This window comes from Colius striatus, chromosome 17 (genome assembly GCF_028858725.1).
Source record: "Colius striatus isolate bColStr4 chromosome 17, bColStr4.1.hap1, whole genome shotgun sequence".
Classification (NCBI taxonomy): domain Eukaryota; kingdom Metazoa; phylum Chordata; class Aves; order Coliiformes; family Coliidae; genus Colius; species Colius striatus.
The window spans coordinates 6,911,193-6,938,307 of NC_084775.1; the positions used below are offsets into that span (position 1 = coordinate 6,911,193).

General features: G+C 40.4%; 1 protein-coding gene across 3 annotated transcripts; it reads right to left on the bottom strand.

Annotated features, from left to right (window-relative positions):
• Window positions 1-170: 170 nt before the first annotated feature.
• Window positions 171-27,078, bottom strand: MED15 (mediator complex subunit 15). 3 transcript variants are annotated; one of them, XM_062009747.1, is made up of 18 exons: window positions 26,931-27,078; window positions 22,734-22,821; window positions 21,492-21,543; window positions 21,016-21,045; window positions 19,633-19,848; window positions 18,793-19,055; window positions 17,631-18,005; window positions 16,445-16,534; window positions 11,535-11,654; window positions 5,761-5,903; window positions 5,355-5,482; window positions 4,385-4,519; window positions 3,951-4,014; window positions 3,719-3,785; window positions 3,177-3,337; window positions 2,816-2,982; window positions 1,867-1,965; window positions 171-1,718 (listed from the first exon to the last, which is right to left on the bottom strand). In XM_062009747.1, the coding sequence occupies exons 1-18, from the start codon at window positions 26,996-26,998 to the stop codon at window positions 1,585-1,587; spliced, it is 2,400 nt and encodes a 799-aa protein (XP_061865731.1). In that variant the 5' UTR covers window positions 26,999-27,078; the 3' UTR covers window positions 171-1,584. The 3 variants fall into 3 exon arrangements, with proteins under 3 accessions (XP_061865731.1, XP_061865730.1, XP_061865732.1); XM_062009746.1 differs by having other exon boundaries at window positions 171-1,721; XM_062009748.1 differs by lacking the exon at window positions 11,535-11,654 and having other exon boundaries at window positions 171-1,721.
• Window positions 27,079-27,115: the final 37 nt, after the last annotated feature.

Sequence of the window (27,115 nt, forward strand, 5' to 3'; positions counted from 1 at the left end):
TGTGGCCTGCAAGACAGCAGCATTCTTCTTGGAGTTCAACACTACTTTGTTGTCCTCTCCCCTGACGTGAAAAGGCAAGAAATCCCTTTTGTTCCATCAGTGCTTAAGGAATCATCATCCAGTAGACACAACAGAACTGGTTGCTAAGGATCAACATGGGAAGAGCAATATCATGTTAGCATCCCACACAGGAATAATAATAAATTTATTACAATAGAAATGGACAGACAATGCATTAGTTCATGTACAAAATACTGATAGCATTCTGCTGCCTCAGTCAGTGCTTACTAAGGACCCACATTTAAAAACGTCCTAAAACTGGTGACACCACACAGATTTACAAAGGTCATAGCAATTTCTTGACACTGTTTTAAGAGAGCCCAGCTACTCTTTAAGGTTTGCTGCACAATGCAGGGAGATGAAGTGGCATATAATGGGAACATAGGAAATGTTAAGTTCTTCTGTACCAGGAAATTGAAACTTACAAGCATGGGGAAAAAAAAAAAATCAAACAATCATCTATGCATGAAGTTAGTTGCTCATGGCAAATGTTTTCATGAGAACTGCCCACCAATAAAGACAGCTGATGCCCGACTTGAGTGCCCATCATTGCTCAAAGCCCAAGTATTACCTGTTAGTTCCACTCCTGAGCTATGCTGGGTTTTAACTTTTCTTTTTAGACAAACTGATGTAGCACTGCAGCATTTTCACTGAAAAGCATCAACTCCCAAAGGAAGCCAGACACCTCAAAGAGACTCCGAGGAAAAGAAGAAGTGTAGCCACAAGCCTGCTGGACTAACCTGCATTACTGGGGCTTCGTACTGGCGGGGTTTTGCCCCTACTTTTGCATACACATTTACTGAGTTGACAGAGGAAGTCAGTATGCACATTAGTATCACTTTTCTCAAAACCTCACTTGGAGAGATATGGTCCATGCTAACCAAAACCCATTCATACAAAGTAGTGTTTAAAATAAGCTATAAAATACTTTTTTCCTCTATCTGGTTCCCCAAGTATAATTATCCAGATTTATCTCACATATTTGAGAGATGCCTTAAAAAGGCATAATTTATCCTGTCTCTGGGCAGAGGCAATAGGCAAAAATATTCCTGCAACCACTAAGGTTGCAAGCACAATCTAGTTGTAGCTAATTCATTTCTGGGGGTGTATCAGGTCACAAAACATACAGTATGAAAGGAATACTGGCACTGAGCAAACTTGGAAGCAAATTAGGACATTCCCTCCCTACTCCCTCTTATACCAGACTCCCTGATGGAAGTCCACAAATAATTTCTTCTCTAAGAAGACAATAAAACTCATCCTAATACAGTCTCAAGAACCATATATACACATTTTGTATATCTGAAAATGCTGGCGACAGTCCACAGAGGCAGAAGATAAAAAGCATGAAGGCTAAGTCTAACATCAGGCTCTCTACCGAACCTGACACCTAGAAACAAAACAATGTAAGGCTTCTTTCTTCTGGAGAACACTCCTCAAAATGCCTGGGATGTTCCAGTGGCAAGTGGAAGAGGCCAGCTGTTGAGAGCTCTGTCCATGCTTCACGACCTAAGCAGTGAGCTGTTAGGCAGCAGACAGGCAGGCCTGGCGAATGCTTTGTGCCCAGGTGTTTAAGAGTGCTGTGACTGAATGCTTGTCTGGAAGTTGCAACAGTTTTGAAGTCATGTACCGATACACTGACTGCAAAAAGGGATTAGCTGCTGGAAAAAAAAGATAACAGGTAAATGGAGTTCTAGTAAAAAAAAAACCCAATTTTTAAAGCAATTAAACAGAAGTACTGCTAGGTGTTCCCATCTCCCCACTATTCCCCACATACACATGCCCAACATGCACACATCCTCATACCATACTGTCTAGGGTTCTTTATCCACAGAGGGCTCTGATCTGGATAGTCTGCTGGAACACTGAGCTGTAGTGGTGGGACATTTGGAAGATTCTTGTCATCTAGAAGCAAACACACTTCCCATCAGAATAAAGCATTCCTCTTTGCTGGACAGACAACATCTTCTGTGCACAATTCAGCTTGGTTTCTAGCCTCTGAACCCAAGAAGGAACCAGGCTGTACTACTCCATTTTTACTGGAAGGCAGTCTCATGCTCACTTTAACAACACTCTTAAAATTCTTGGAAGAAAAGCCTGGCAAACATATTTCCATCTGCACCTTGCCAATCTAAACATTTCATGAGCTAAACTTCACAAAGTTAAGACACATCATTTTTGAAAATTAAATGCTTTATGTGCTAATATTCAGGACCAAATCAGTTCAGATTTCTCAAACACAGGGAAGGAGGAAAGAATCTACTTTCTCCATTGGAATCCAAAAGCAAAACAAATTAATAAACAGCAACAATTTATGATATATTTGCAGCTGAGATGCAAAAAAGGATGCAATCTGAGTTTCTAGAATTCTGGTTTCAGTGATCATTAGTACAAATTTAAACACACTCCCAAAAAAATAACATTTCTCTAGCTCTGTGCGGCCTGTTGGAGGCAGAACAATTGCCACCTATCAATAGAGGTCAAATCAGGAATCAAGATTGTTGGTAAACCTAAATGAGATTGCACTGAAGTTGCAATTGGTAAAAAAAGGATCAACCAGTGTGAATGAAGTCTTGGGTACACCCTGAAGCAAGCTCTGCAGAATGCCATGTGGAAGCAGTGCTATGAATCTGCTAAGTACATACTTTGTGCAGAAGTCATAGGCTGGCAAGATTCAAGACTTATCCAAGACTTATCAAATTTCTACAGTCAAACTCAGCACTTCTTTCTGAATTCAGTCTTTTTTCTTGCTTACCTAGCTTGCATATGAGATGAACTGTGCCATTATTACTGCAATGAGAAGGGTCCAGGTTCACCAGGAATTTAGGATTTAATCTTGCAACTTCCCCTTGTAAAACATTTGGTATGGTCTGTCTTTCATCTTCTTCATATTTCCGTTTTCGGGGAGAAGCAACTGGGGCCCTGTGTGAAACACACAAACCCACAAGAGCAGGTGAAAACATTCCTGCCAATGCTGCATCTGTCAGAGATTTTACAGGTGTGAAAAAGGAAGGATACAATTCATACCAACCCATAAACCATCTGTCCTTCTAGTACTTTCTACAAATGAATCACCAGTGCACACTTGAGGCAGGCAGCAGGCGATGGATACGTACGTGATGGGCGGCCCGTGGATTGCCGTCATGGCTGGCATGAAGGTGCGGTACAGGGAATGGTTGAAGACTGGCGAGCGGATGTTGGCCAACACGGCGTCCAGCAGCGGCTGGCACAGGTACTGCTGCTTGGTGGGGGGCACGGGGGGAGGCGGGGGAGTAGGCTGAAACACAAGAGAAGCCCCCTCTATTTCAATCATCACCAAAAAAGAAACCTCTACTATTGATACCAGAACATTTTCTAGCAGTAAACTTCCACTGCAGGACATGCCAATGATTTTCAGAATTGCAGAGAGTAACATTAAGGGAGGGGAAAAAAACCTCCTAAAACCAGAGCCAACAAGCTGTCTGCAGAGCTTTCATTTATGAAAGTATTCTGAAATCAGCTGCAAGAGTTCATAGGAGGAATTACTCCTATGAACTTTGCCCAACCTTACTTTAAGTCTTAACAGCATGAGCAACAAGAAATCATTTGGCAAGATGACTTTTTGCATAAGACCCTTTGGAACTAACTGCTGCTCTCGCTAGCACAAAGCATTACGTACCACAGCCATATCATTTTTCAGCTTCTCCAGAGCAATTTCGCATTTCTGCAGTGTCTTCAGAGGGCACCTGCAGAAAAGGACAAATTTCATCACCAGAGAATGGTCACCTCAGCTGAAGTGTTCCAGCTATCTGAGCCCCAGAGACAATCTCAATGCCAACACAGCTAGAGGCTAAACAAGTTTCTGGAAAAGCTGGGGAACCTGATGTCCAGCCAAAAGGAAAAAGAGTTACCGTTTTGAAGGGTCAGTCAGGATATCTAAGAGACTCTTCATTTTACTCAAGTCCTTCTTCCTATCTGAAAGAGATTCAGACACACAAACACTGACTACAAGAATTACTTCCATACTTGCAAACAGAAATACAATATACTGTTAAAAGAGAAAACACGTTAAAAGAAGAAACTAGCGAGGGTCAAAAATCTTTCATCTAAGTGTTAAGTATAACCATTGTGTAAGCTCTATGTGTCTCAAAAATGGGAATTTAAGGATGAGGATTTTTATCCACTTTTCAGAGTAAAATCTTTACAGTTATGGTCAAAAGAGAGCAACTAGCTGTCAGTTTTAATCCCTGGAATAGAAATCATCACAAAAGGCAAGGTACTGCTTCTTTCATCAGAAGAGGCAGCTGACAGAAAAAGATGTATGATTAAATATAGAGAACCTCACCTTCGTTTTTATCTATTTTATTGATCATCCTCCGGAGTGGCTCAATGTATTTTGACAACTGTTTGAGTTTCTCCAGATACTGCTGCTCCTCTGACTGGTTAGAACTGGCTGGACTCATGACAGAATTTGGATTTCCTGGTAAGAAGCAAAATCATGCATGTCACAGGGACAACAAAAGACACTGCTAATATTTCAGAATCTAGAGCTCTAAGTGTGGCACTGTCAAAATGTAGCTCACATCAAATATCCAAGTCCACAACTGGACACCCCCCACAGTTTAAGCACTTAGTTCAAACCTTTCATCTTTGTGTGGAAACAACATATTCCAGACAGAAAAACAATTCATTTTTATCCTTTTTCTGAAAAGGTCCAAAGTTTCATATGCCCATTTTCTAGGTCCTCATTTTGCTTTCATTCTGGGGATTAAGCACTAAATCAGCACACTGAATTTGCTGAAACTGCAGAGCACATAACACTGGTACGAGAAAAGCCAGTATGTTACATCCATTCACAGTATCAGAAACTGCTTATTATATCTGGGAGAGAGAAGAGCGTAAGTGTCAGAGTACACCTAGGAAGATGTTACGGAGGAAAGCAGCCTGCCACTTGTGATTACTGCAGCAACATCCCTTACAATTGCATGCTGTTGCTAAGAGCTCCATCCTGCATGGAACCAAGGAATCATCATGGCTCTCAATTTGCTCCATTAAGTATCATTCTTTTTTCAAAAGGCTGGGGAAGTTAGAAAAACCCATCATGTAGTTCAGGGATGAGAAAGGAGGTTTTAAGATATCCATGTTTTTGTGTTATGTGGTGCATGTGACATGTTCACTACTTGCAATGCTGGCTGCTTCACAGAGCTCTTTAAAGTTAACATCACACTAAACAACAGCAGGTTTCTTGGAAACTATTACAGCTACCAAAACATACCCCAACTAACAGTCTGCAGTATGGTTCTCAGATAATTTACCTGGAGTGTTTAAAGGACCTGGGGATGGGACACTAAAGTTCTGAGGTGTCCGTGCAGCTGCTGGGCTCTGGGACGGTTGTGGAGATGGGCTGGGGAGAAAGCTGCTGGGTGATGGAGCTGGACCAGAGCTGAAAAATAAGCACAGAGTCAAATCTGCCAGAATCTCCCAAGGAAGCATGATAAGCTCTGTACCTCAGCCAATAGAGTCAGTGAGGATTTTGTATGCAGCTTCTTTATTTAAAATGGAGGGTTTCAGAGTGTATTCAGCGTAATCACACCTGTGTTTTCACTGAAGATCACACTAAAATTAATTCACTTCAATGGAAATAAAGTAAAATATATTGAATGCTTCTGAAAAATCTTACCCTTACTACCAAAGGTCCTTGAAAGTTGCAGTCTGGCTCACCTGACATTTGAATTTGGCTGAGAAGATGGCTGGCCTGGCTGAGGAGATGGCTGTGGCTGGGGTGGTGGAGGCATTGACTGGGGTGTTTGAGCTTGTTGGACAGGAGATGGGGATGACATCATAGTAATATTGTTCTGGCTGACCTGAAATGTGGAAAAAGACCAGATCAATAACACCAAAAGGGAGTACAGGATGGGAACCTAACTAAAAGGCTCTACATACAGACAGAAGTGTATCCTCAAGCCTACAAGAAAAGAAAGCGTTAGTTTCCTGTTCTCCCCTGTTATGACAAGGCCACCTGTATCAGTCCTGAGGCTCTCAGGCAATACTTCATAGAACAACTTTACCAGAAACAACCATTAAAATAGAAAATAACTTGAATAACTGTATTACCATTGTTGTTCATTTCTCAAATCATGTTGCAATTAAAATGTCAGAAGTATCATCTGAAAACCACACACTGTATTAGAACTAGAGTAAAGAAAAGCAGGGATTAAAAGAGTTCTAACTCGAGAATTAACAGTCATAAAAACCCCTCCTTATTTTGACATTTTAACTGGAGTCTTTAAAGGTCTGCCAGTCTTGACTGTTGCTTCCCAGCTGGTTTTCTTTAGAAGGAAGTAAAAAAAAAAAAAAAATGAAGTAAGCCAAACCATCAATGTCTTGTTTAAATATCCATCCTTGCAAATCTGGGCAGAGAGAGGAACACTCCAAACTGAAAGGCTGAGTGGGGGGAAAAAAAAAACAAAAAAACACGTAGCTTTCTGATGTGTGCCTGAAAGATGAAGAGATGCATAAGAACACTTCTGGAACAGCACCAAACAACTAAATTCATAGTGTACAGAATAAAGTGCCAGAGGCAGATGATGCTCAAATTAAAACAACTTCTCACCATAGAATGGTAGGGGTTGGAAGGGACCTTTAGAGTTCATCTAGTCCAACTAGCCAAAGCAGGTCCCACCCAGATCAGGTCACACAGGAAAATGTCCAGATGGGTTTGAAAACCTCCAGAGAAGGAGCTTCCACACCCTCCGTGGGCAGCCTGGGCCAGGGCTCCTTCACATCAACACTGAAATAGTTTTTCATTATGTTTAAACAAAACTTTCTCTGTTCCAGCTTCTTTCCATTATCCCCTGTCCTGTCACTAGATACAACAGAAAAAAAGTGCTGCCCCAATCTCCTGACACCCACCATTGAGATATTTCTAAACATTAATGAGTCCCCCCCTCAGTCTCCTCTTCTCCAGACTAAACAGCCCCAGTTCCCACAGCCTTTCCTCATAAAGAAGATGCTCCAGTCCCCTGATCATCTTGGTGGCCCTGCACTGGACTCTCTCCAGCAGTTCCCTGTCGCTCTTGAGCTGAAGAGCCCAGAACTGGACACAGTACTCCAGATGAGGCCTCAGGGCAGAGTAGAGGGGGAGGAGAATCCCCCTCGACCTGCTAGCTACACTCTTCTTGATGCCTCCCAGAATGCAGCTGTTAAGTGATTGTGTTTAAATCACATGCAAGAGTTCTTGTAACCTGAGGCTGTAAGGAAATACAAACATAAATTGAATTAGCCCACAGAGGCCACATATTGTGACTCAGCAGCCACATGTCTGTTCTGTAAGTCACTGATTAGCACCTTAAGGAATTAACAACTCTGTTTCCCTCAGTCTATGCCATTTTTAAGCAAAGGTCCCAGTAAATCCGTAAGTCCCATACACTTCATGGACATTGCCATTTGGGGTTGTCCTTCACTCACTCTTTAAATATCTTCTAATCATCCAACTTTTTCCAGAGGACACGATATTTAGCACATTAAAAATATGTATTGCATGGTTTATTTTTCCATATACACACTCAATATGACAGGAAATGCTTGCAAGAAGTCACACTCCACTTGGAAAAATAAGAGGCCCAAACAATCCCCAGGTATAAATGTAAAACTACTAAACTTGAAGATACTAGATCATCATCCATTAAAGCATAGTCTAAAATCAAATGCACCTTGGCAGACTATGATGTTTTTAAATCTCCAATAACTCCATTACCCTCACCACCTCTCCTACAAAAATAATATCTGGAACAAGTGAGGCTGAAATCATGTTTTAAATCACCTGTTATATCTTCTTTTCCTCCACAATCAGCACATACTGACATTGTGCTTACTGTCTTTTTCACAGGAGGTGGATTCATTAACAGCCCGTGTCTCCTCAACAGCTGGAAAAGCATTTCTGAGATTGAAAAGCACAGTCTGCCTCCCACAGAAACCAAGCATCCCACCACTGTTTGGAAGGAAGCTAGGATGAACACTGCAAAGAGCACTCCCTGACTCTTTTTACAATTCTATTTAACATTCTATTAAACAGCAGGTGACTTAAGAGCTCACCGATATGATGCTGCACTCATTTCTCAGTGGTTCATCACATCCTGAAAATCAGGCCCCCTTTAAATGCCTCAACTTGGTTACATGAACTTCTGAAAACTTAAATCCTTGTAGTTTGGAAGGAAGGAGAAAGATTTCATTACATCTCGTTTAGCTCCAGAGTTACGTCACAGTTACTGACCATTTGTATACCCTTCACCTTCAAAACGTATAAGGAAAGGCAGCTACACATCTTTTCACTGCAGGATGAGATTTTCTGCATCTACAAGCATCTTCATGGACAGTTACTACAGCTCACTGACTATTAATTCACTCTGTGACTCTACAGTGACCTGATCATGACACCAAGCCCTAATTTTCTGAAGTCTTGCCCAAAAGAGATTTAGGCTTGCATGACAAAAAGTTGCATTTAATATCCACTAAATCCAAGCTATTTTCAGTGTTTAATGCACACCATGCTGGAAAACTCAGCTATGAGGCCTAGCTCTGGCTTGCTGAGCCTCAGGCAAGGAACAGCCCTCAGCAGAAAGGTTAGTGATTTTCAGAAGCTCCTGGTAGCAGGAGTATGCAATAGGCAGAAATTAACAGCAAGGAATAGGAGATTGTAACAAGGAAGTAACAGGTAATAATGAGGAACAGTAGAAACAGTTTTAGTGTAAAGGAAAACTCTAGAAAGCATTTCCAATTCTGTACTTCCAGTCCAGTGTTAAGCCAGTAAGCACAGCCTTGCCTACTCTGCTGTAGCTTGGTTTACATTTCACCATCATGCTGCTTCATGTGACAAAATGGAAACTGCAGGGCTTCAAATCAGTTTAGACAAATGCTTCCATGTTCCCAGTTGTGCCAGGATGCTTTGTTCCATTCTAATATTAACTTGGTTTTACTATTTTCCCCCTGTATCTTCAGTTTGCCAATATGTGCCAATAATACACTGGAAGTTCATCCTACTGCAGACTGCAATAAATTTTCACCAGAACTCAAAGGTTTTGATACTAGAAGTAAAAGAGAATGATCAGTATCAGCACATTAGTTATCTAATTGCTATAGCAAAAGCTAAGTATCAGTTTAGCTTAATCCTTCAAAATTTCAACATCAGCAGGTTTCTCGAGCCAATCCAAATATGGTGTTATAAAACTCCTCCTAGTTGTTCAAAAAGTGGCCCTAACGTTGATTGTAGTTCATGTTTGGAAACTACTCAGGCACAAACAGACTTCATCTAAGAAGAAAAAAGGAGGTTCTAATTCTCTGGCAATTCAAAAGACCAGGAGACTGTGGAAAGCAATACTGCATCAGCAAATATATTCTTTTAATTGAAAAGACCATTATAGCAAATAATATCTGATATAGCAAATAATAGCTGATATAGCAAATAATAGCTGATATCACATCTGGTCCTTTTGTTGAAAGAGACTCTTCAGCGCAATATGAAGATTCTTTTCTAAAGAGAGAAGATGCTCTGAACCACCTATCACCAAGTTTAAAAGACTTGTGATACTGTAGCCAAGGAGATGACAGACTCTTAACTGAGTAACTAATAACCAGATATATTCTACAGTCCTTTATTCCTATTGTGAACAGATGCTCGGGCTCTGATATCAAGGAAGTTACAATATACCCAGCATTCAATATTATATAAGCATTTTACAAATTCAGGTGTAGGTAACAATGTTTCTGATTTCTAATCCACCTAGAACCTGAAAAAAAAAGTGTTTTGGCAGACAACACGAGACTCGTGCTGATCCAGAGCTGTTGAGCACATAACACGTCAGAGTGGCTTTAAAAACATGCTTCCCACAACCATGAAACTATGACTCATGCATCCTACCACCTGCTTAGGAGCCATTTTCACTCCAATCATTGTTCAGAAAGAAATTTCTTCTTCTGCCTTCTCCAGTTGTTCAGTCTTCTACAAAATTTTCCTTGGTATGCTACTGAGAGCACTCCTTGATAACCAATTTATTTGGTGTCAGAAATCAAGGCTCCTCAATAACCATAGCACTAAAAGATCAGCCTATGGCACTGAATGCTTAAACTAGAGGTCTTTTGTTATGACTCAAGTACAAAATACAAGCCAATCTAACACTTAAATATCCATCAGAAGGCCTCATCCTCTAACCAGATGAATACCTCACAGTGGAAGATGATAGTCTATATAGACTGCTACAGCAAATAAAGGTCAGAGTAAATTCTCCTTTGACTCAACAGCTATTTTATTTCAGTTAACATATAAGAAATTACTTGAACTGAAATGATCATCCATCTTAAACCAGAAACAACAGATGTGTTTGTCTAGGTCTGCAGAATCTTTCTGATCACTGTTATCTACCTTAGCAAATTCCTGAGGAGAAAAAGCTGTGCCTATTAAAGTTGATGCAGCAGTATTAGGAAGCAGAGTTTCAGACATTCCACAACCCCATCACAAGCTTGCAAAGGAAACGAAAATGCAAAGAGTGAAGAAATTTTCATTTACCCTATGTACAAAATGCAGTAGCATTAAGAATTGAAACTGCATCTGATATTAAACCTGAAAATTAGTATCTAGAAGAACTAGATATGTGGTTCATGAATAACAGATAGGAAAATGCAGTTGAACACTATTCCACTATCAGCAAACTTCTGCAGAGCATAGCCTTGTTTTTTTGACTTACTGGTAAGAACTTGCTTCTGTTTCATTCTATTTCTCCCCATCCTTGTGCCCCAAAAATGACACATTTTGCATGCAAAACATGCTACTGAGGTCTTCATCAGATGAAGATCCACATCAGGCAGATGCAGTACTGTGACTTCACGTATCTCCCTACAACAGCTGGACAGGCATTGCCAGCCTGCCTACAGAGGTTCATCTGTGATGCAGGTACAAGTGCACTCCTTCTGGCAGTTCCTCCTATACAATCATTAATTAGAAGAGCTCCATTTTTTTTGGTCCCTGATACCATACCAAGAAAGTATTGCAACTGAAATGAGTTAAGTTTACTACTGATGAAAGAAGCATCTGTACAGAGCATGAACACACTATAAGACCCCAGACACAACTCAATCAGTACACTGCAGTACTGACTTGCAACACTCAAACGCACACAAGTGGAATATGGACAAAGACCAAACAGAAACTACAAAGTTCTAATTTGAGACTTGAATCAATTATGAATATGGAAATATTTTAAAAATTGAAATACAGATCTATGCTACCTTTAAAATGCTTTATTCAGTATCCCAAACTCTCATCAAAACGGAAAAGGATCCATAAAAAACATCAACAGTCCAACACCCCGAGTAACACCAGCAAATTAGCTGTTTGATGAAACAGTGACCTTCCTCCTCTTGCTCGAAAGCAAGTGCCATATAATCATGAATTGAATGCTTTGCACAACTCCTGACACAATGTGCTTTGACTCAGTAAATACCTGTGGCATTTGCTGTCCGCCCAAAGGAATGGAGCTTGGCGGTGTAGCAGACACTGCGGTGGTAGGCGGGAACCGTGGTCTTATTTGCATCCCACCTCGGGCCATAGGTGCGGTGATCATCTTTGAGGACAGAGGGACAACAGACAAAGTAATCGCAAAACAAGAAATGCAGTGCACTGGCAGGATGAGAAGCACATGCAACCTCCAACAATTAGGGGTGGGGGAGCATGAAGGAAAGGTTAGTGAGCTTTTCTCTAAATGTTAACCTAACAAGCTAGTTTATAAAGCAAAGTCCCTTTTATACCCTTTCTATCTGTTTTTGAAAAGCGTCTAATGAATTCTAGGTATCGTGAGAGAACAGACATGTACATTCAGATTCATGGCTCAAGGGCTGACTATGCTAATGTTTGTGCAAAGGCCTTTTCCTAAATTTTGCCTGATACCTTAAATTTCTAGAATTCTTGGGAAGAAATACTCCAAGATTGCTACCAAGAACACTACATTTAAGAAACTATACCGTGCCTTTGGTTTCTGATGTGCTTTTCCTGCTATGGACTCAGAGGATTCAGCAGTATTTGCATATGCTACCCTTCATTATAAAAGAGTTCATCAGACAGTTCAACAGCAACTGTCAGTAGGAATGCTCCACAGTGAGAAAAATTTCAGAGCAGCCTAATCTATGACAGTATAACATCACCAAAGACAAGGAAAAGCACTACTAGGTCTGAAAAAACTACTGTCTTTCTTTTATAACCCACAACTAAGTCAAATATATCCTTGTCATTTCCATCATTCTGACAAATACCCATTCCTATATTACTGTTGTGCTAAAATATTCTCAGTCCACAATCTGCCTCAAGCTTATCCATGTACTATTTGAGTCTTCAAGTGTACAGACTGAGCATACCTTGCAGTACAATCATGAAGGACAAATTAAGATTAGCATTACAATTTGTATTTTAAAATAGTATTAGTACTATGCTACTCTACAGTGCCTATAAGTACCCTTCAGAACCATCACCCTGCATGAGCCACACAGATTTAATACTTAACTGTACAGCCTTGTTAAAATGTGGTATTATACCATATATGCTGAGGATTTACAGCAAGTACAGCATATTTTTGAGGCAGCATTCAGGTAACTTTAGAAGATTTATCCACAGAAAAAGCTTCGGTTTGGTACTTCAAAGACCCACAGAAAAGTCCTCTGGGCTACTTTTTATTCCAGCATGTTACCCAAGAACCTACACAGGCCCTAACTAACCTAAGAGGTACCGAAGTCTCCTTTCAGTAAATGGGTTGGGGCATTGTTGCTTAGTGTTTTATGTAAATGAACTGAAGCAGCCAGCAACATGTCTCTACAGAGTCAGAGAATGCATGTGCTTACAATTGTTAAAAATAAATAAAATTAAACACAACATAACAAGACTGAAAAAGGAAAGCAGTAACTGATAAAGAAAATAGTGTCAAATTCAGCACAGCTGTTAGTTCACAACATCAGAGCAATGTGGTCCCTTTCCATCCAGGCAAAGAGGGATGGTCAGAGACAGGATTTCAAAAGGGAAACAAATGAGAGCACTTCAGACATCACACACACATGCACAAGTACACACACAGCATGCAACAGCCATCATGAGCAAATACAACATCCCAGTGCTGGCACAAAGCACAGGCGGATGCTACAAAGTGCAGTGAAGAGCTACAGTTATCAAACATGAGAGCTGGTGAAGCAACACAACCCTAACAAAACAAAAAAAAACCAAACAAAAAAGGGAAATTGCTAGGAAAAAAACCTCAAATATATCCTTCCAGGCACAATCACCCCATCTTAGACCCTCGTGAATGCACATGGATCTCTGGAGCGTGTGAAATCCCAGGGATGTTACTGTGACCCACATGTCCCATCTTGATCCCGTTTCTCATGCCACACCACCAAAGTGAGACGATTTAGATTACTTCCTCTGAGGTCAAAGAAATTAGAAGCATGTGTAGAGTTTGTCTGACAAATCACTGAACACCAGCATGACAAACTCTCGATTCAGTGGCTTTCAGCTGTTGCATTGTGGATGGTCAAACACATACGTCCGTGGACACAATTTCGGGTTCGATTTTTCGCTTTTTGACATGGGTGCTTTGGAAAGAAATCTCTTTTTCCCCATTCTCCAGTTGATTTACATTTATGAAACCTGTGATCCTTTGACAAAGGAATCAGGAATGGGGGTTCCAAAGATAGCATCTGTTTTATGCAAAGCAATATATTCTTGAAGGAGCTGTTTTTGTCAGTCTAAAAACAGAAGACAACCAGAAGTGTTCAAGTCCTTTTGATAAAAGATGTAAACTGAAGGCAAATCCTTCTCCACAAGTGAAACTGATTTACCTAAATCTACAAAATCAAGAATTTTAGCCCATAAAAACATAGAGTAAGGTGAGGAAGAGAGTCTCCCTCCCCAGTTTTGTCAAACAATGAAGTGGAATATCAAAATATAAATCCTGAACATGTACTTTTCTTTCACCTAAAACCTAAAGACTTGTAATTCCATAAATACAGAGCTTCTGGTGAGCCTGTGTGAGTATTGTGCCACTGTCACTCCACTATAGGCAGCTCTGATTCTCAAAGATCATCAGCCAACCTGCATTCAGAGCACCTGAAGAAGCTGCATCAGAACAGTGATTTAAACTTTATTAATACTAAGTTCAGCCAATTACAGATTTTCTCTTAGTGCTGCAAGCACTTGTGTAGCACTCAGCAGTCACTAGGACACTACTTTGTGTCTTTACCAGCTTCACCTGTGAGTTTCAAGCTCACAAGAACTTAAACCCAAGCAAGGAAACATTGACCCACATAATGTCTTTACGACTTGAGAGAGGAACTTCAAATCTTACACGGATCCATGTTTAAACCTGGGATTGCTTTTACTTTTATGTAGGAAGGATGAACAGAAACTTTTCAGTAAAGGAAAAATGCAGCCATATCTACCAAAGCTCCCAGTTTGAAAACCTCTGGAGACTAAGTTTAAATGCAACAAGCAAAGATTAAGACAGGGTTTGTTTATAACAAAAGCTTCCCTGAACCAAATGTAGAAATCAAGGCAGATTAAAAACTATTATGCCAATGAAAAGTGTAACAAATACAAAACAAAATCTACTCTTAAAAGAAACTTCTCATATATTAAAGAAAATCCATATACACTCAACACTGAAGCTGCATTGTTAACAGTATACACAGCTACAACCTTACAACTAAATATTATATACAGAAAATATTTACATACATACAAGAAACTTATTGTAATTATTAGACTTGACAGTGTTAAGTGAATTTTAGTAGTCACACTGCAATGGTACAAACATAAAAGGAGTAAAGTCTGTATGTGGAATTTTCTGAACTCTGTACTTCCTACTACATGTCTGAATAAAGCTGCAACACAAAACCTGATGTCAATCATCTTATCACCAGAAACATTTCCAAATGCACTGTGCTGTTAAGCCACTGGCATTTGAATTTACTAAATGGGGCAAAAATTTAGTTGACTCTACATAAGTACAATCCATCTGCCTAGGAGTTAGAAAAAGAGTATCATTAAGTTAGTAAAAAAAAAAAAAGTCAGAGTCTCCTTCTCATCAGTCTAAGTCCCTGCAGTTCCCACCTGGAAATTGTCTAAGAAACAAATAGAAGCTTTAGTTCACATTTCAACTGTAGAAAGAGAATTCTGCATTGCTGCCAGTACTGTAACAACTGTACTTACCACTGCTCAGCTTTTGCATTCTGTGTAACACTGACACAAGCAAAAGGACCAATACAGAAACACCAACAAGGATGCAGACTACAGGAGAGTTATGACAGTAACAAGACACTATTCCTGTTAGAAGTCTGGGAGATTTTGAAGAACCAATTGCTGTCCAAGTGGAAAGCTTCCAAAAGTCTTATAGAATCTATAACATTACTTGTGCACTGAAGGGAAAACGGGGCATACAGACACGGAATGTCTGGCTATATGAAAAGAGCTCTGCCATTAAACCTAATCAACCTCATTTCATCTGTCTGCTTCAGTCTCTTCATCTACAAAGTAGTGATAATTGTACTTACCCATGACTGTAAAATGCCTCAATATGAAACACTACAGAGGTAAGCCATGAAAGATTATTTCATATTCTTGTGGAAAATGAGACCAGAAGTTCAGCTCAAGCTATTCCCCATTTTTCCCCCACGTCTCCTTCATACCAAACACACATCAAGGAACAATCACTGGGGCTACAAGTGTATTGCAGGATAAGAAAACCGTGTTAGACAATAAGCTTTCACCCAGCACTTTTTTTTTTTAACACAACTCTGCACTTGTGACACGTGCCATTTTTTTCTTCACAATTCACACCCAGAACAAAAGCAATCTATATCTACTGCACATTTCACTCAGAAAGAGAATAAAAGATGAAAGGAGTGAAAGGAGTGTGAAAAGAGATTTCTTTGTCTATACTATTTTTTTTTATGGTTGACACATGGAGATGGAAGGTAAATCACATGTGGGCAAAGGAAGCAGGCAAAGTTTCATAGTACAGAAATCAGTTTACACAACAAAGCAGTCACCTAAGGAAGTTTAATGAACAAAGAGGTGATACATTTCAGGCACCAACAGTGACCCCAGTAGGTCACTGATGTGCATTCCTGTGTCGGTACAGGCAACAATCTTACCTACTGGGGAGAGACAGCATGCACAGAGGTTGTCAACGAAATCCTGCCTCTGACTTCAGGCAAAGGAGAAACAGCATAAAAGCTCCTATTCCCTTTATAAAGGGGACGATTGACATCAGACCCTTCATCAAAAAGCCACCAGAAACCCAACTCCATGCTTATCTCTAGCATGCACTTGCTACAGGCCTATATCTAGTGATTGTGGCTCCTGGGCCCTTACCTGCCCTGTAGCTCCCATCTGAGCAGCCTGGGCCTGAGCTGCTTGCACTGCTGCCGCTGCCTGCTGCTGCTGGACCAGCTGAGCTCTTACCTTGAGCATGAAAAGAAAGAAAAAAGTGAACACATGTATTTGACTAGGGTATGACTCTTTTTTCAACTATATTGACTATACTCATAAAAAAGGGTGTGGAGACAGGATCAGCCTAAAATAGTCTTCCTAGAGTTTCTGAGTTTTCTTTAAGAAAACAAGTTCCAGTGTTTCTGACATCTAGAACAGTCTTTCCACAGACTGTGCACCCAAGATTCATTATCTTCTTGCAACTTCTTCCTTGTGTTACCAAGTCTTCCTATGACAATACTACACGGTTTAACCTTCTGACAGATACAATTGACCACTTAGACGTTGATTTCCCTCAAGCACACTGTATTCAGCACCAACCAATGACTAGCATTTCAAACTTTATACATTCATTACAACTATAATTTTCATGTACATGACCTATAAGCATTCCTAGCTTAGCTGACAAGCACGAAGTGGATGGTCCACATGGTCAATACACATAGCTGACACGCCACTCCTCCCCAGCAAGGCCCAAAGAAAAGTATTCTTGGGATTACATCAGAGCTTTTGCTCAACAGTATATATGGACCCCCAAAAAAAGTTATTGTAAATGCAACAGTTCAAAAAGCTGCACCCAGCAGAAGTTTCAAAGTAAAACTATTGTCTGTGTTCTCTTCAAGGCAGGAACTCCTGGTCACCTAAACTTTGACTAAAATCTCTAAACATGGCAGCAGAAGCAAAGCCAGAATGCTAAAGAGCCAACACTGGCTCCAGTCACATGCACTTCAAAGCACTTGCTCATGTTCTAGAAAAGCAAACATCATGGACATGATTCTTCTTTAAGTAGTTTCTTTTTCTTTTAACTTGTCCATTCAAGACTAAGACAATAAACTATTATAAAATATTAGCTATGGTTTTAATAGATTTCCAGAAGTCCCTCTCCGAGACAAAACTGTTTTCTACTGGCAGGCCCAGACATAACTCTTCATACTCACAACATGCTAACTACAGGTGTCTTAATAAACAATGTTTTTTTCTGCTTCATTATTTGCAAAAGTCAAAGAATGTTTTCTATTTCTCTAGAGGATCTTAATGAGCCAACAACCAGCTGGTCACTAGCCCTTACCTGCATTGCTTTCAACTGCTGTGGCGTAAGAGTAACAGGCATGACCTGACCAGGAATTTGTCCTGAGATTGCCTGTGGCTGAGATACCATGGGCTGGGGCTGAGGCTGGGATTGTGGTGGAAGCTGAGACTGTTGTGCCTGAGCGACCTGTTGTTGTTGCTGCTGCTGCTGCTGTTGCTGCTGCATTTGTTGCATCTGCTGTTGCATTACTTGTTGAGGTGGCTGTTGCTGTATCTGTTGTTGTGGTATTTGTTGCTGTTGTTGCTGCTGCTGCTGCTGCTGTTGTTGCTGCTGTGCCTGCATAGCCTGTGCTGCCTGCAGCTGCTGCATTTGTGCAATTCGCTGAAGTTGCTGCTGCTGCTGTTGCTGCTGTATCTGAAAAGCAGGAAAAGCCAGGATGCTAAAGCTTCCAGCAGTGCAATAGTAGCTTTATTTTTATAGCATAAACCAAGAGCAACCAGAACCCTAACCCATCAAACCCAGGTTCTACGTCCAAAGGGAAAACCCAACCTTTTATCCACTCACTTTTAACTATTTCAACTGTATACAGTGCACATCCTGAGGTTTCAACGCTACAAGATTGTCTCACTACTAGAACAGTTTTCAAAAGCAAAGATGAAGTCCATCAGCTTCTCCTGTACAGATGGGCTCAGAAGCACTTCTGCAACCAGCCTGCACCAGCACTACTATTTACCAAAAACTGCACAAGATATGACAGCTGAAGTCTCCTCTTCTGCTTTTGTGCCTAAGGATGAAACATATATGTGATGTGCTTGGCACACTTTTTTTTTTTTAAAGTAGCAATGTGTAATTCACAAAATGACAGAACAGCCACTATTTCTAGAGTAAGGTAAATGCTTTTAGTTCTTTCCCACATCCCTATTCTTGGCAGAATGAAAGACTATCCCTATGTTTTATAAGAAGGAGACAAGTTTCAACTCTCTATTGCTCTGACAGAAGAAAGCTGTTAAGCCTTTTATCCTGGATTATAATATACATGTTGCCTATTAACCTGCCAGTGTAAGCTGAAATCATACCCTAAAGTGGAAACACTTTACTAATAGGAAGATATGATATTCAGTATTTCCATGCAAGCAAACCTCACTTGACAAGTAACTGAACACAGGTCACCACAATCACCATTGTAATTGTTTTTCATCACCTGCTGTTGGTTTTGCTGCTGTTGCATCTGCAGTTTCAGCATGTGCTGTTGCTGCTGCTGGACAGCTTGCAGCTGCTGCTGTTGCTGCTGCTGCTGCTGGGCTGCTGCAGCTGCTGCAGCCTGCTGCTGCTGGACCTGAAACTGTTGTTGCATGGCTGATTGCTGGGCCTGGAATTGCTGCTGCTGCAAAGCCACTTGCTGCTGCTGAAATTGTTGCTGCTGCTGTTGCTGCTGCTGAGCTATCTGCTGAAGCTGAAGTTGGGCTAAAAAGAAGGTAGACTGTACTTAAAACATGAGATCCAAACAATGGGAGACACAGTTACACAGTATAACTCATAATAATTGAAGATAATACCTGAAGTACACTAGTTCTTTGTTAGCAGAATACACTTTTCCTCCCTCAAATGGATGAAGCACATTAACAGCAGAACTAATCATAGAATCATTTGGGTGGAAGTGACCTCAAAGATCAGCTGGTTCCATCTGGTGCTGTGGGCTGGGGCACCTTCCAATAGACCAGGCTGCTCAAAGCCCCATCCAACTTGCCCTTGAACACTGCCAGGGATATGGCATATACCACTTCTCTGGGCAACTTGTTCCAGTCTCTTACCATCACCCCTTGTCCTATCACTACATGCCTTTGTGAAAACTCCCTCTCCTCTAAAAACACTTCCTACTGCCAACCTCTAATTCTCACTGCCTGTCACTAACCTCAGTAAAGGATATAAAAATGTCACTAGCAGGAATCACCATACCCAAGGAAAACAGGTGAGCTCTACAAAAACACAGTTCTGAAGCTGATCTAACCATTACAGTTGTTGAAACAGTCTGAACACTTACTTTGCTGAGTAGCAGTAGAGACACCAGGCATACCATGAGGGGCCATTCCCGAGGTTCCAGGAGGTTGCTGCTGTCCTGGAAGACTCATCTGTTGGCCCATTGGGCCAAGGCCACTCATCCCACTCATGGGTGCCCCTTGAGCCCGGGAAGCCATGCCCATTCCAGGTGCCCCTGCTGGGGGACCTCCAGTTAGATTCTGCAAAGCATTCATCGGATCTACAAAGGAAACAGTTACCAATATGCAGCCAGACATGCAGTTGCCTCCCAAAAATCCTGTTCCACATCATCAGCTCTGATCTGGCAGCTTCAGACCATAACTAGATTAGATCCCCTCAGAATCTAATATTCCCTACTCTGCCTGTAAGACTACAGGTTTCTGGCACATCTTTGCCTCTCTGTAAAGTGTAGTGGAGACTATTTAAAGTGCTTTGGATTTGCAAATTCCAAACAGATTCTAAATGCATCCAATTCAGAGGTGGCTAATAAGTTTCTTTAATGTAAGTCAAAACAAGTTGCCAATAAAATTCCATGAAGATATCCAGCTTGTGACCTCAAAAACCAAGATGATACTCTAGCTATGGATTCAATTAGCCTCCTCCTCCTGAGGTCAACATGAAGAACCAGAGCTCAGACCAGAGCAAATACTTTGCTATACAGTTGACCCTATGATATTATTTTTACTATGCAGTAAGTAAATTCAGTATCCCTCAAGACAATTGTCATAATCTGAACCCTGGGCACACAGAAAAGTGAGAGAATGACAATTCAAGAGGGCAAAACACAACATTAGGTACAGAATCAACATCAATCAGATACAGAATACCATATCATCTCTTTCTCAAGAACACCTATAATTTCCTAATGTCTAGGCTAGATGTTAATCAATTGCAGACACTGCATATTTAGCCTACAAGGGGATAAAAACAGAAGATCACACTATGTTCCTAACACACTAAGAATTAGCACAGAGGCAGAAGACATGATCAAATCAAATCTCAGTCAAATGTCATAGTGTTTATACTCCACAGATACATTTGTCTCTGATGCAACACACTGAGGAACACAAAGTAAGAGATAACAGGGAGAAACCTACACTGCTCAGATAGAGATTTTCAGTCACTCTTGTTCTTTCAAGAATCTTTGTGTTGTGAACTAAGAAAAATACAAACAAGGAAACAAGTCTCCTTTGTTACATCCAAAAGACTGTCCAATCCTGTCACCCTCACCACTGAACAACTCCCAGACTATCAAGCTATCTTTTTTTTCCAGCCAGGAAATCCACAGTCCTATTCTCAGTACACTGCAGCCCTGACTTCCAAGCTTTTCTGTTTAGAAATGGAGGTGGTGAGAAGGCAGGGGGGAAGAAGGAAAAGGAGCTCTTACCACTGACTGAGGCTTGAGATTTCTTATTGTCTGCAAAAGAAGAAAAATTGCCTTTGTTAATCTTGTCACACATAAATTTAGCCCTTCAGGCATATTCTTTGCAAGAAATATATTCATAATAAGTTTTTAATTTTTAAAAATCATTGTCTCGTGTAGTTCTAACAAAAGTCATTGAGCTAAGCCAATTTGGTGACCAGAATGCTACATAAGCAACAGAAAGCAAGCAAAAAGAAAAAAAAAGGAAAAAATTAGGAAGGTTAAAAGGCAGTAAGTTTAAATAATTTGTCAGACACTTTTCAACTACTAATGGATGTGTAAAAGAAATAGTATTTGAAAATTAGGCACATGTATTACAGGAAAATTTTTAAAGCAACTTGAAGTCAGTCACCTGCAGAACCACACTTAGAAACCCTGAAATTTACTTTTTGGGGAGGATGGGAAAACAAATAAATAAAAAATCTCAAATAATTACTTACGAATATCTCGAAAATGGATAATAAGTCTGGCCACAAGAGAAAGATATTCCTCCTAATGGTGAAAAATCAGTATTTTAGCACAGGGAATAAACAATTGGCAACGATGAATTTCTGGTTCCTCAGTATTCTTCCTCAACACAACAGATTTTACTTTACAATATCTGTAGGCTTTTCAGAGCAATTCACTTGCACTTGTTTATTAACTGAGAATACTTTTACTAATCAGTCATTGTGGATGATAATACAAGAAGGTCAAGAAACCACAGAACGTACTGGAGAGAACCTCCATGACAGTCACACTAATAGGATCACAGTATATGAATGTAATTATCAACCAATACATCCTTTTTCCATTTCTTATCCACTCAAATTCCTTTTTCTTAAGGATTTAACTTGCTTACTTAATATTAATACAGCAACTTACTTCAGTCCCTGAACTATGTCACAGTCATGCTACAAGGTTTTTTTTAAGCTAAGTTAGTATTACAAACACAAGCAGGTTAACAACTTTAAAGATTAACATATGATAGAAGTCAAAAGACAGATCTTCTTCACAGCACTTTATTAACATGCTTCCTCACGTAGAAGAGCAACTGCAGAGCCTTCATGCCCATGAAACTGCCAGCTCACCAGGGAGGATGCCATCAGCAGGCATACATTTGTGACAGTAGCATTATAGAATTTGCAGCAAGACAAGCTCTAGCTCAAATGTGGCTTCTTTGGAAACAGCAACAGTATCCAATTTCCCATAACACAGCTCCAGGAAAGAAGTTTACATTTTAGTATAGTCTATAATTGTACATGATAACTAGACCTTCCCAGAGACCACAGTTCTTCCCTTGGTCTTACACTTGACACAGCCTTTTCATGGACATCTTAATCCCTCTTGACCAACAAACTGGCAACAAGGAATTCTGCTATACTGTAGATAAAGGAAAGTCTATGCAATTCACTACACACAAGTCTTCAGATAAGAATGAAGTGCGGTCCCACATATGCATTAAACACTGCAGCATCAGCAAAGCTGTCGTGGACTGAAGTCCATCTGATGCATATACTGGATGCAAAACACCTCATTTCCCCTCAGGGTAAAAGAAGCACATAGTTATGCAAAATTTTTTACTTATATATGGTCTATGCAGAGACAGTTAACTACATGCATTGTGTTTGCTATTCCTGCAAGTTGTTTCAAACTTCTTTTGACACCATAGTAACTTCTGGAAACAAATAGAGATGCTTTACCCTTGTTTTGGCCTTCATAAACACATGGCTCTCCATATCTTTGCTGGATTTACTATGGGCAACACCAGCCTTCCTCATAGCATCATCACTGGAAAAAAAAAAGGGGAAAAAACAAGACTGGGTATTAATTGAGGACACCTGAAAATACTTTCTGTAGTTTGGAAGGTCTGTAAAACAGCTTTTTACCTCCACTTCATTTACAAATTAAAAAAACCCAAACAAACAAAAAATCTCAAGCAAAAAGACACCACATACATTACTTAAAATCAATGCCCTTTAAAATTTCTTCAAACAACAGAGAAACTAACCAACTCATTTCTAAAAAGGAAATACAAATATTCTTTGCAGAAATTTGACAAAAAATGCTAAGCAAGTCTTAATTTTACCACTTGATGTATTATTTTGACAGGATCTGTTCACCTGAAGAAAGCTGAGTGAGAGGATTAAGGTAGTCCATGATTGGTGAACAATAGATTTGAGCCTGTCTAGCATCAGGTACTTCCAAAAGAATTATCTGAATATAAGGTGGAAGGATTGAAAAACCCTCAACCACTGCCTAAAGGCATAGAGGTTTAACCAATGAGTGAGAATGAGTGAGAACATTGGATGGGGCAGAAAAGAGCAAAGGCGCAGTGATATGCTGGGCAAGGAGGGGGACAGTCAATGTGAAAGCAGTAGGTGAAGAAAGAAGATGAAAAGAAGGCCCTGTTAATGGAAAGTTGAGGGGAAGAAAAAGAACAATACACAGAACATTGTAAAATTTTTACATTGTCATTTTTACGGCACCAAGAACTGATCAGGCAGAAGGACAAGATTATGCAGGGGCAAGTAAAGGAAGTCACAGGTAGGTAGTACTAAGTGACTATGATACAGACAGTGACCAATGGGGTATTAGGAACTTGAAAAAAAATCAACAGCAAAGAAGTCTGCTTTTCTATGTATCTACCACTCCCTTTTGATGGAATAGAGAACATGAAAGACATTTTATAACGGCACTCCAAGCTCTCAATGTCCTATCTGTTAGCATTCCAATAAAGGTTTAGACTGGGAAGAAGGAAAAAAAGCAACCACACAACTTGTTCTTTGTTCAGATATTCACATGAAAACAACATAAAAACATTGATGTTAAAAGTCTGAGAAAGTCATTAAAAAAAAGCCATGGCTTTAGCCTAGAGTTAAGGATACCAAATAGTGTATCATATCCTTGCAGAACATCAAACTCCAGAAAATCCTGAACCAATTGGCACCAGCCAATTCAATCTTCATCTGCTTCACAAACACTTATTAAATGCATCATAAGATGCACACTAAAACTCTGCCTTTCTCATTTCATGAAGAACACTCAAAGTTGAGGTTTCACAAGATGAAGCACTCAACACCAGCTTCAAGAATTCCCCCTTCATTCCCAAGAAGCTTGTTTCCAGACCAGAAACATTCCACCTCTCATCCAGACCAGCTGGTCTAGCTGAAAAATCTTGCAAGACATGTTTTCCTTCAAAACTATATCAGCCTCCATCCAATTCTGACCATGACTGCATGAATCAGTTGTTCCAATGAAACAAAACACCATATCAAGTCATGTAGCATCACCCGATGCTGCAAACAGACTAACAGATCACTGCAACACCCCGTTCAACAAACCTTTCTTGCTTAAGACAACAAGAAAAAATACAGAGGTTTTTTTTTTTTTTAAAAGTATGCTGGTAAGCTGTGAGCCACATCTATCCACATTAAAGAGTTAAAAAGCTCCAAGTAAACACAAGCAAATACATAAAAAAACTTCATTACTTCATCTTGTGCACATGAAGCTGTTCCACACAACACTTCTCTTACAGATCAGACATAAATTGCATCAACAGCAGCCCTCACTGCAGGAATATCCACATAGCCCACATACCACTGAGCAGCAGAAAACCCAAAACAGGAGCCATTCATATTATTCACATTTGCTGGACAGAACGCATAAATGCTTGAAGGACTTCAGTCCCCAGAACAATGTCTTCAGCTCCAGAGGGGAAAGTAAAGGACCATTCAGCCTCCCTAAGGCATTGTTCCAGCCTTTCCAGTTCTGGAGGAATGAAAAAAGCCCTTCTCACCACACACAGAATCATCCCTTCATAGCTTCACAATCACATCCTCCAGCAGAGGTGATCAGATAAGAAAAGTAAGCTATGTACTTACTTTTTTGAAAAACACAAAACATATCAACACAAAAGCCCCAAAAAATCCAAACAATGACAAGAAGCCAAAACTTAAAACTCTGAGTTGTAAAGTAAATACAAGTGTAAAACAGCAATGAATTAAGACTTGAGAAATAAATATCATCTGTTATTTGCAGGATGAAATGGGAGCCATACCTGCATATAAGTGTACTTTCATAACTGTTAGGAACAACCCTCCCACAAATTAAGAAAACTTTCAGATGGTTCACCAAGCATTTACTTGAACTACTTCCCCTCTTCCACTTACTACATAACCTTCTCTAACTGCTTATGGAACAAACTAGGAACTTGTTGCATGCAGAGCTCAAAACTTTTTCGCCACTATGTTGTTTCTATTTCCCACTCAACAAAACATATTTACTATAAACTCTGCTCTTGACTAGCTTCACTTTATTTCAGGTACCAACATGAAAAGAAGTCAAGTTGTTTTCAGGTATCTAGTACACATTAATCACTTTAGAAAAAATACACTGCAGCCATTGTACACATATCCCGGTAAGAATTTTGTTTGCATTTTAAACAACATGGTGAATGCAAACATCTGATTTATACCATAAAACTGGATGGAGTGTAAGGAAGACACATCACTTACAGGCACAACCTTAAAAATGTTGCATTGACTGCATCAATGCATTTATAACAAAAAGCACACAGATCACATACAGACATCTGCACAGGTATCTAACAGCTAATAAACAAAAGACACTTTCTTTCTACTTTTTCACAACAATAACTGAAAGTTTAAGATCACTGTCATCTCTCTTCACCTGGAATTAACCCTAAAGATAGTGTTGGTCATAAGTAGTAATGGCTTTTACCTATCATTGTGTGCTTCCATTGAAACAGCATTGTTTACCACTCAGAAAGAAAACAGTTACAGTTGCCAGGGCAAAACACAAAACCAAAGGTTTATTGCTTTAATGTTTGTGGAAATAAACATGAGTAAGCAGATACAAAGTTGGTATTCCAGGATACTTTTGTTTGCTTGTTTTGATGAAGCAGCAGAAGAGGAGGAGAAGAAAAATCAAGGGATTAATCTAACAAGATTAATGACTCTGTAAAAAGTTTAGAGTAAAATACCAGTTCTGAGCACCAAGAAAGCTCACAGGGCTCTGTCAAACACACATTATCATGTTTCTTTGATAAATAGTATAACAGTTTAATTCTGAAACAGCAAGTAAAGCCCACAGCCAGGTAGCAATACCCCATGTAGTCAAATGGCAACGGTAAAATGACAGTCTGTTTTCAAATATTGATTCTTAGAAGCAACAAGGCAAGATCCAGCTTTTCAAGCATACATAAACACAGATTTCAACATCACTTTAGAATCATTGAGCAGTGCTTTCACTTCTATAATAACCACCTTTCCCAGGGTAAAGTGCCTGCCATAAAATAGAAAAATCCCACAGAGCAGGAAAATAATTCAAGTAAAGCGACTGTTTCACAAAGAACAACTGAAAATGCAACAAGCTGCGATTTTCATTAAATCACCTATTTTTAAATGTTCCTTTTGCCATGAAAAGTCGGATGCAAGAGAGTAACAGCGGTTTTCAGAGGACAGACTACGGCAAATTTGGCAACACTACAGACACTGACAAAATCGAGACCCTAAAGCAGATGCTGTCAAGCGAAATAGGAAATCGATACTCCTGGGGAAGAGGAAAGCAAAAAGGATGGAGGCTTGGAGAAATTAAGTCAAAGAACAGGCCTAGACACCCCCCGTGGAGGCTCTGAGCAAAACCCGGTAACAAGGCCCCCTCCGAGCACGACGGCGGAAGAGCTCGTGGGACAGGAAACACCGGGGACCACAGACGAGCTCAGACAGAGAAGAGGGGACCGAGGACTTGCTGAGGAGCGGAGATGGGTGGGACACGGCCGCTCGGGCGCGGGACCGCGGGAACTGCTGAAACCCATCCGATACAGGCCGAAGCCCGCCTGCGGCCTACTCGGCGCTGCGAACACAGCCCATACTCACATCTGGCTGACGAGCTTCTGACGGAAGTTGGTGCTGCGCCAGTCGGTCTCGGGCCCGGTCACGTCCATCCCTGCCGCTGCGGCGCGCAGCCCCCGCGCCCCCCGCACGCACCGCGGAACCTCCGCGCTCCCGCTTCCGGCGCGCTGAGGGCTTCAGGGAAATGAAGTCCCGGCGCCAGCCCAGGC

Coding starts and splice junctions, on each gene's coding strand:
- MED15 (XM_062009746.1), bottom strand. CDS start 26,998: ATGGACGTGACCGGGCCCGAGACCGACTGGCGCAGCACCAACTTCCGT. Junction 19,056..19,632: donor CTCTACTGCTACTCAGCAAA/GTAAGTGTTCAG, acceptor CCTTCTTTTTAG/CCCAACTTCAGCTTCAGCAG. Junction 4,015..4,384: donor TAAAATAGATAAAAACGAAG/GTGAGGTTCTCT, acceptor AATCTCTTTCAG/ATAGGAAGAAGGACTTGAGT.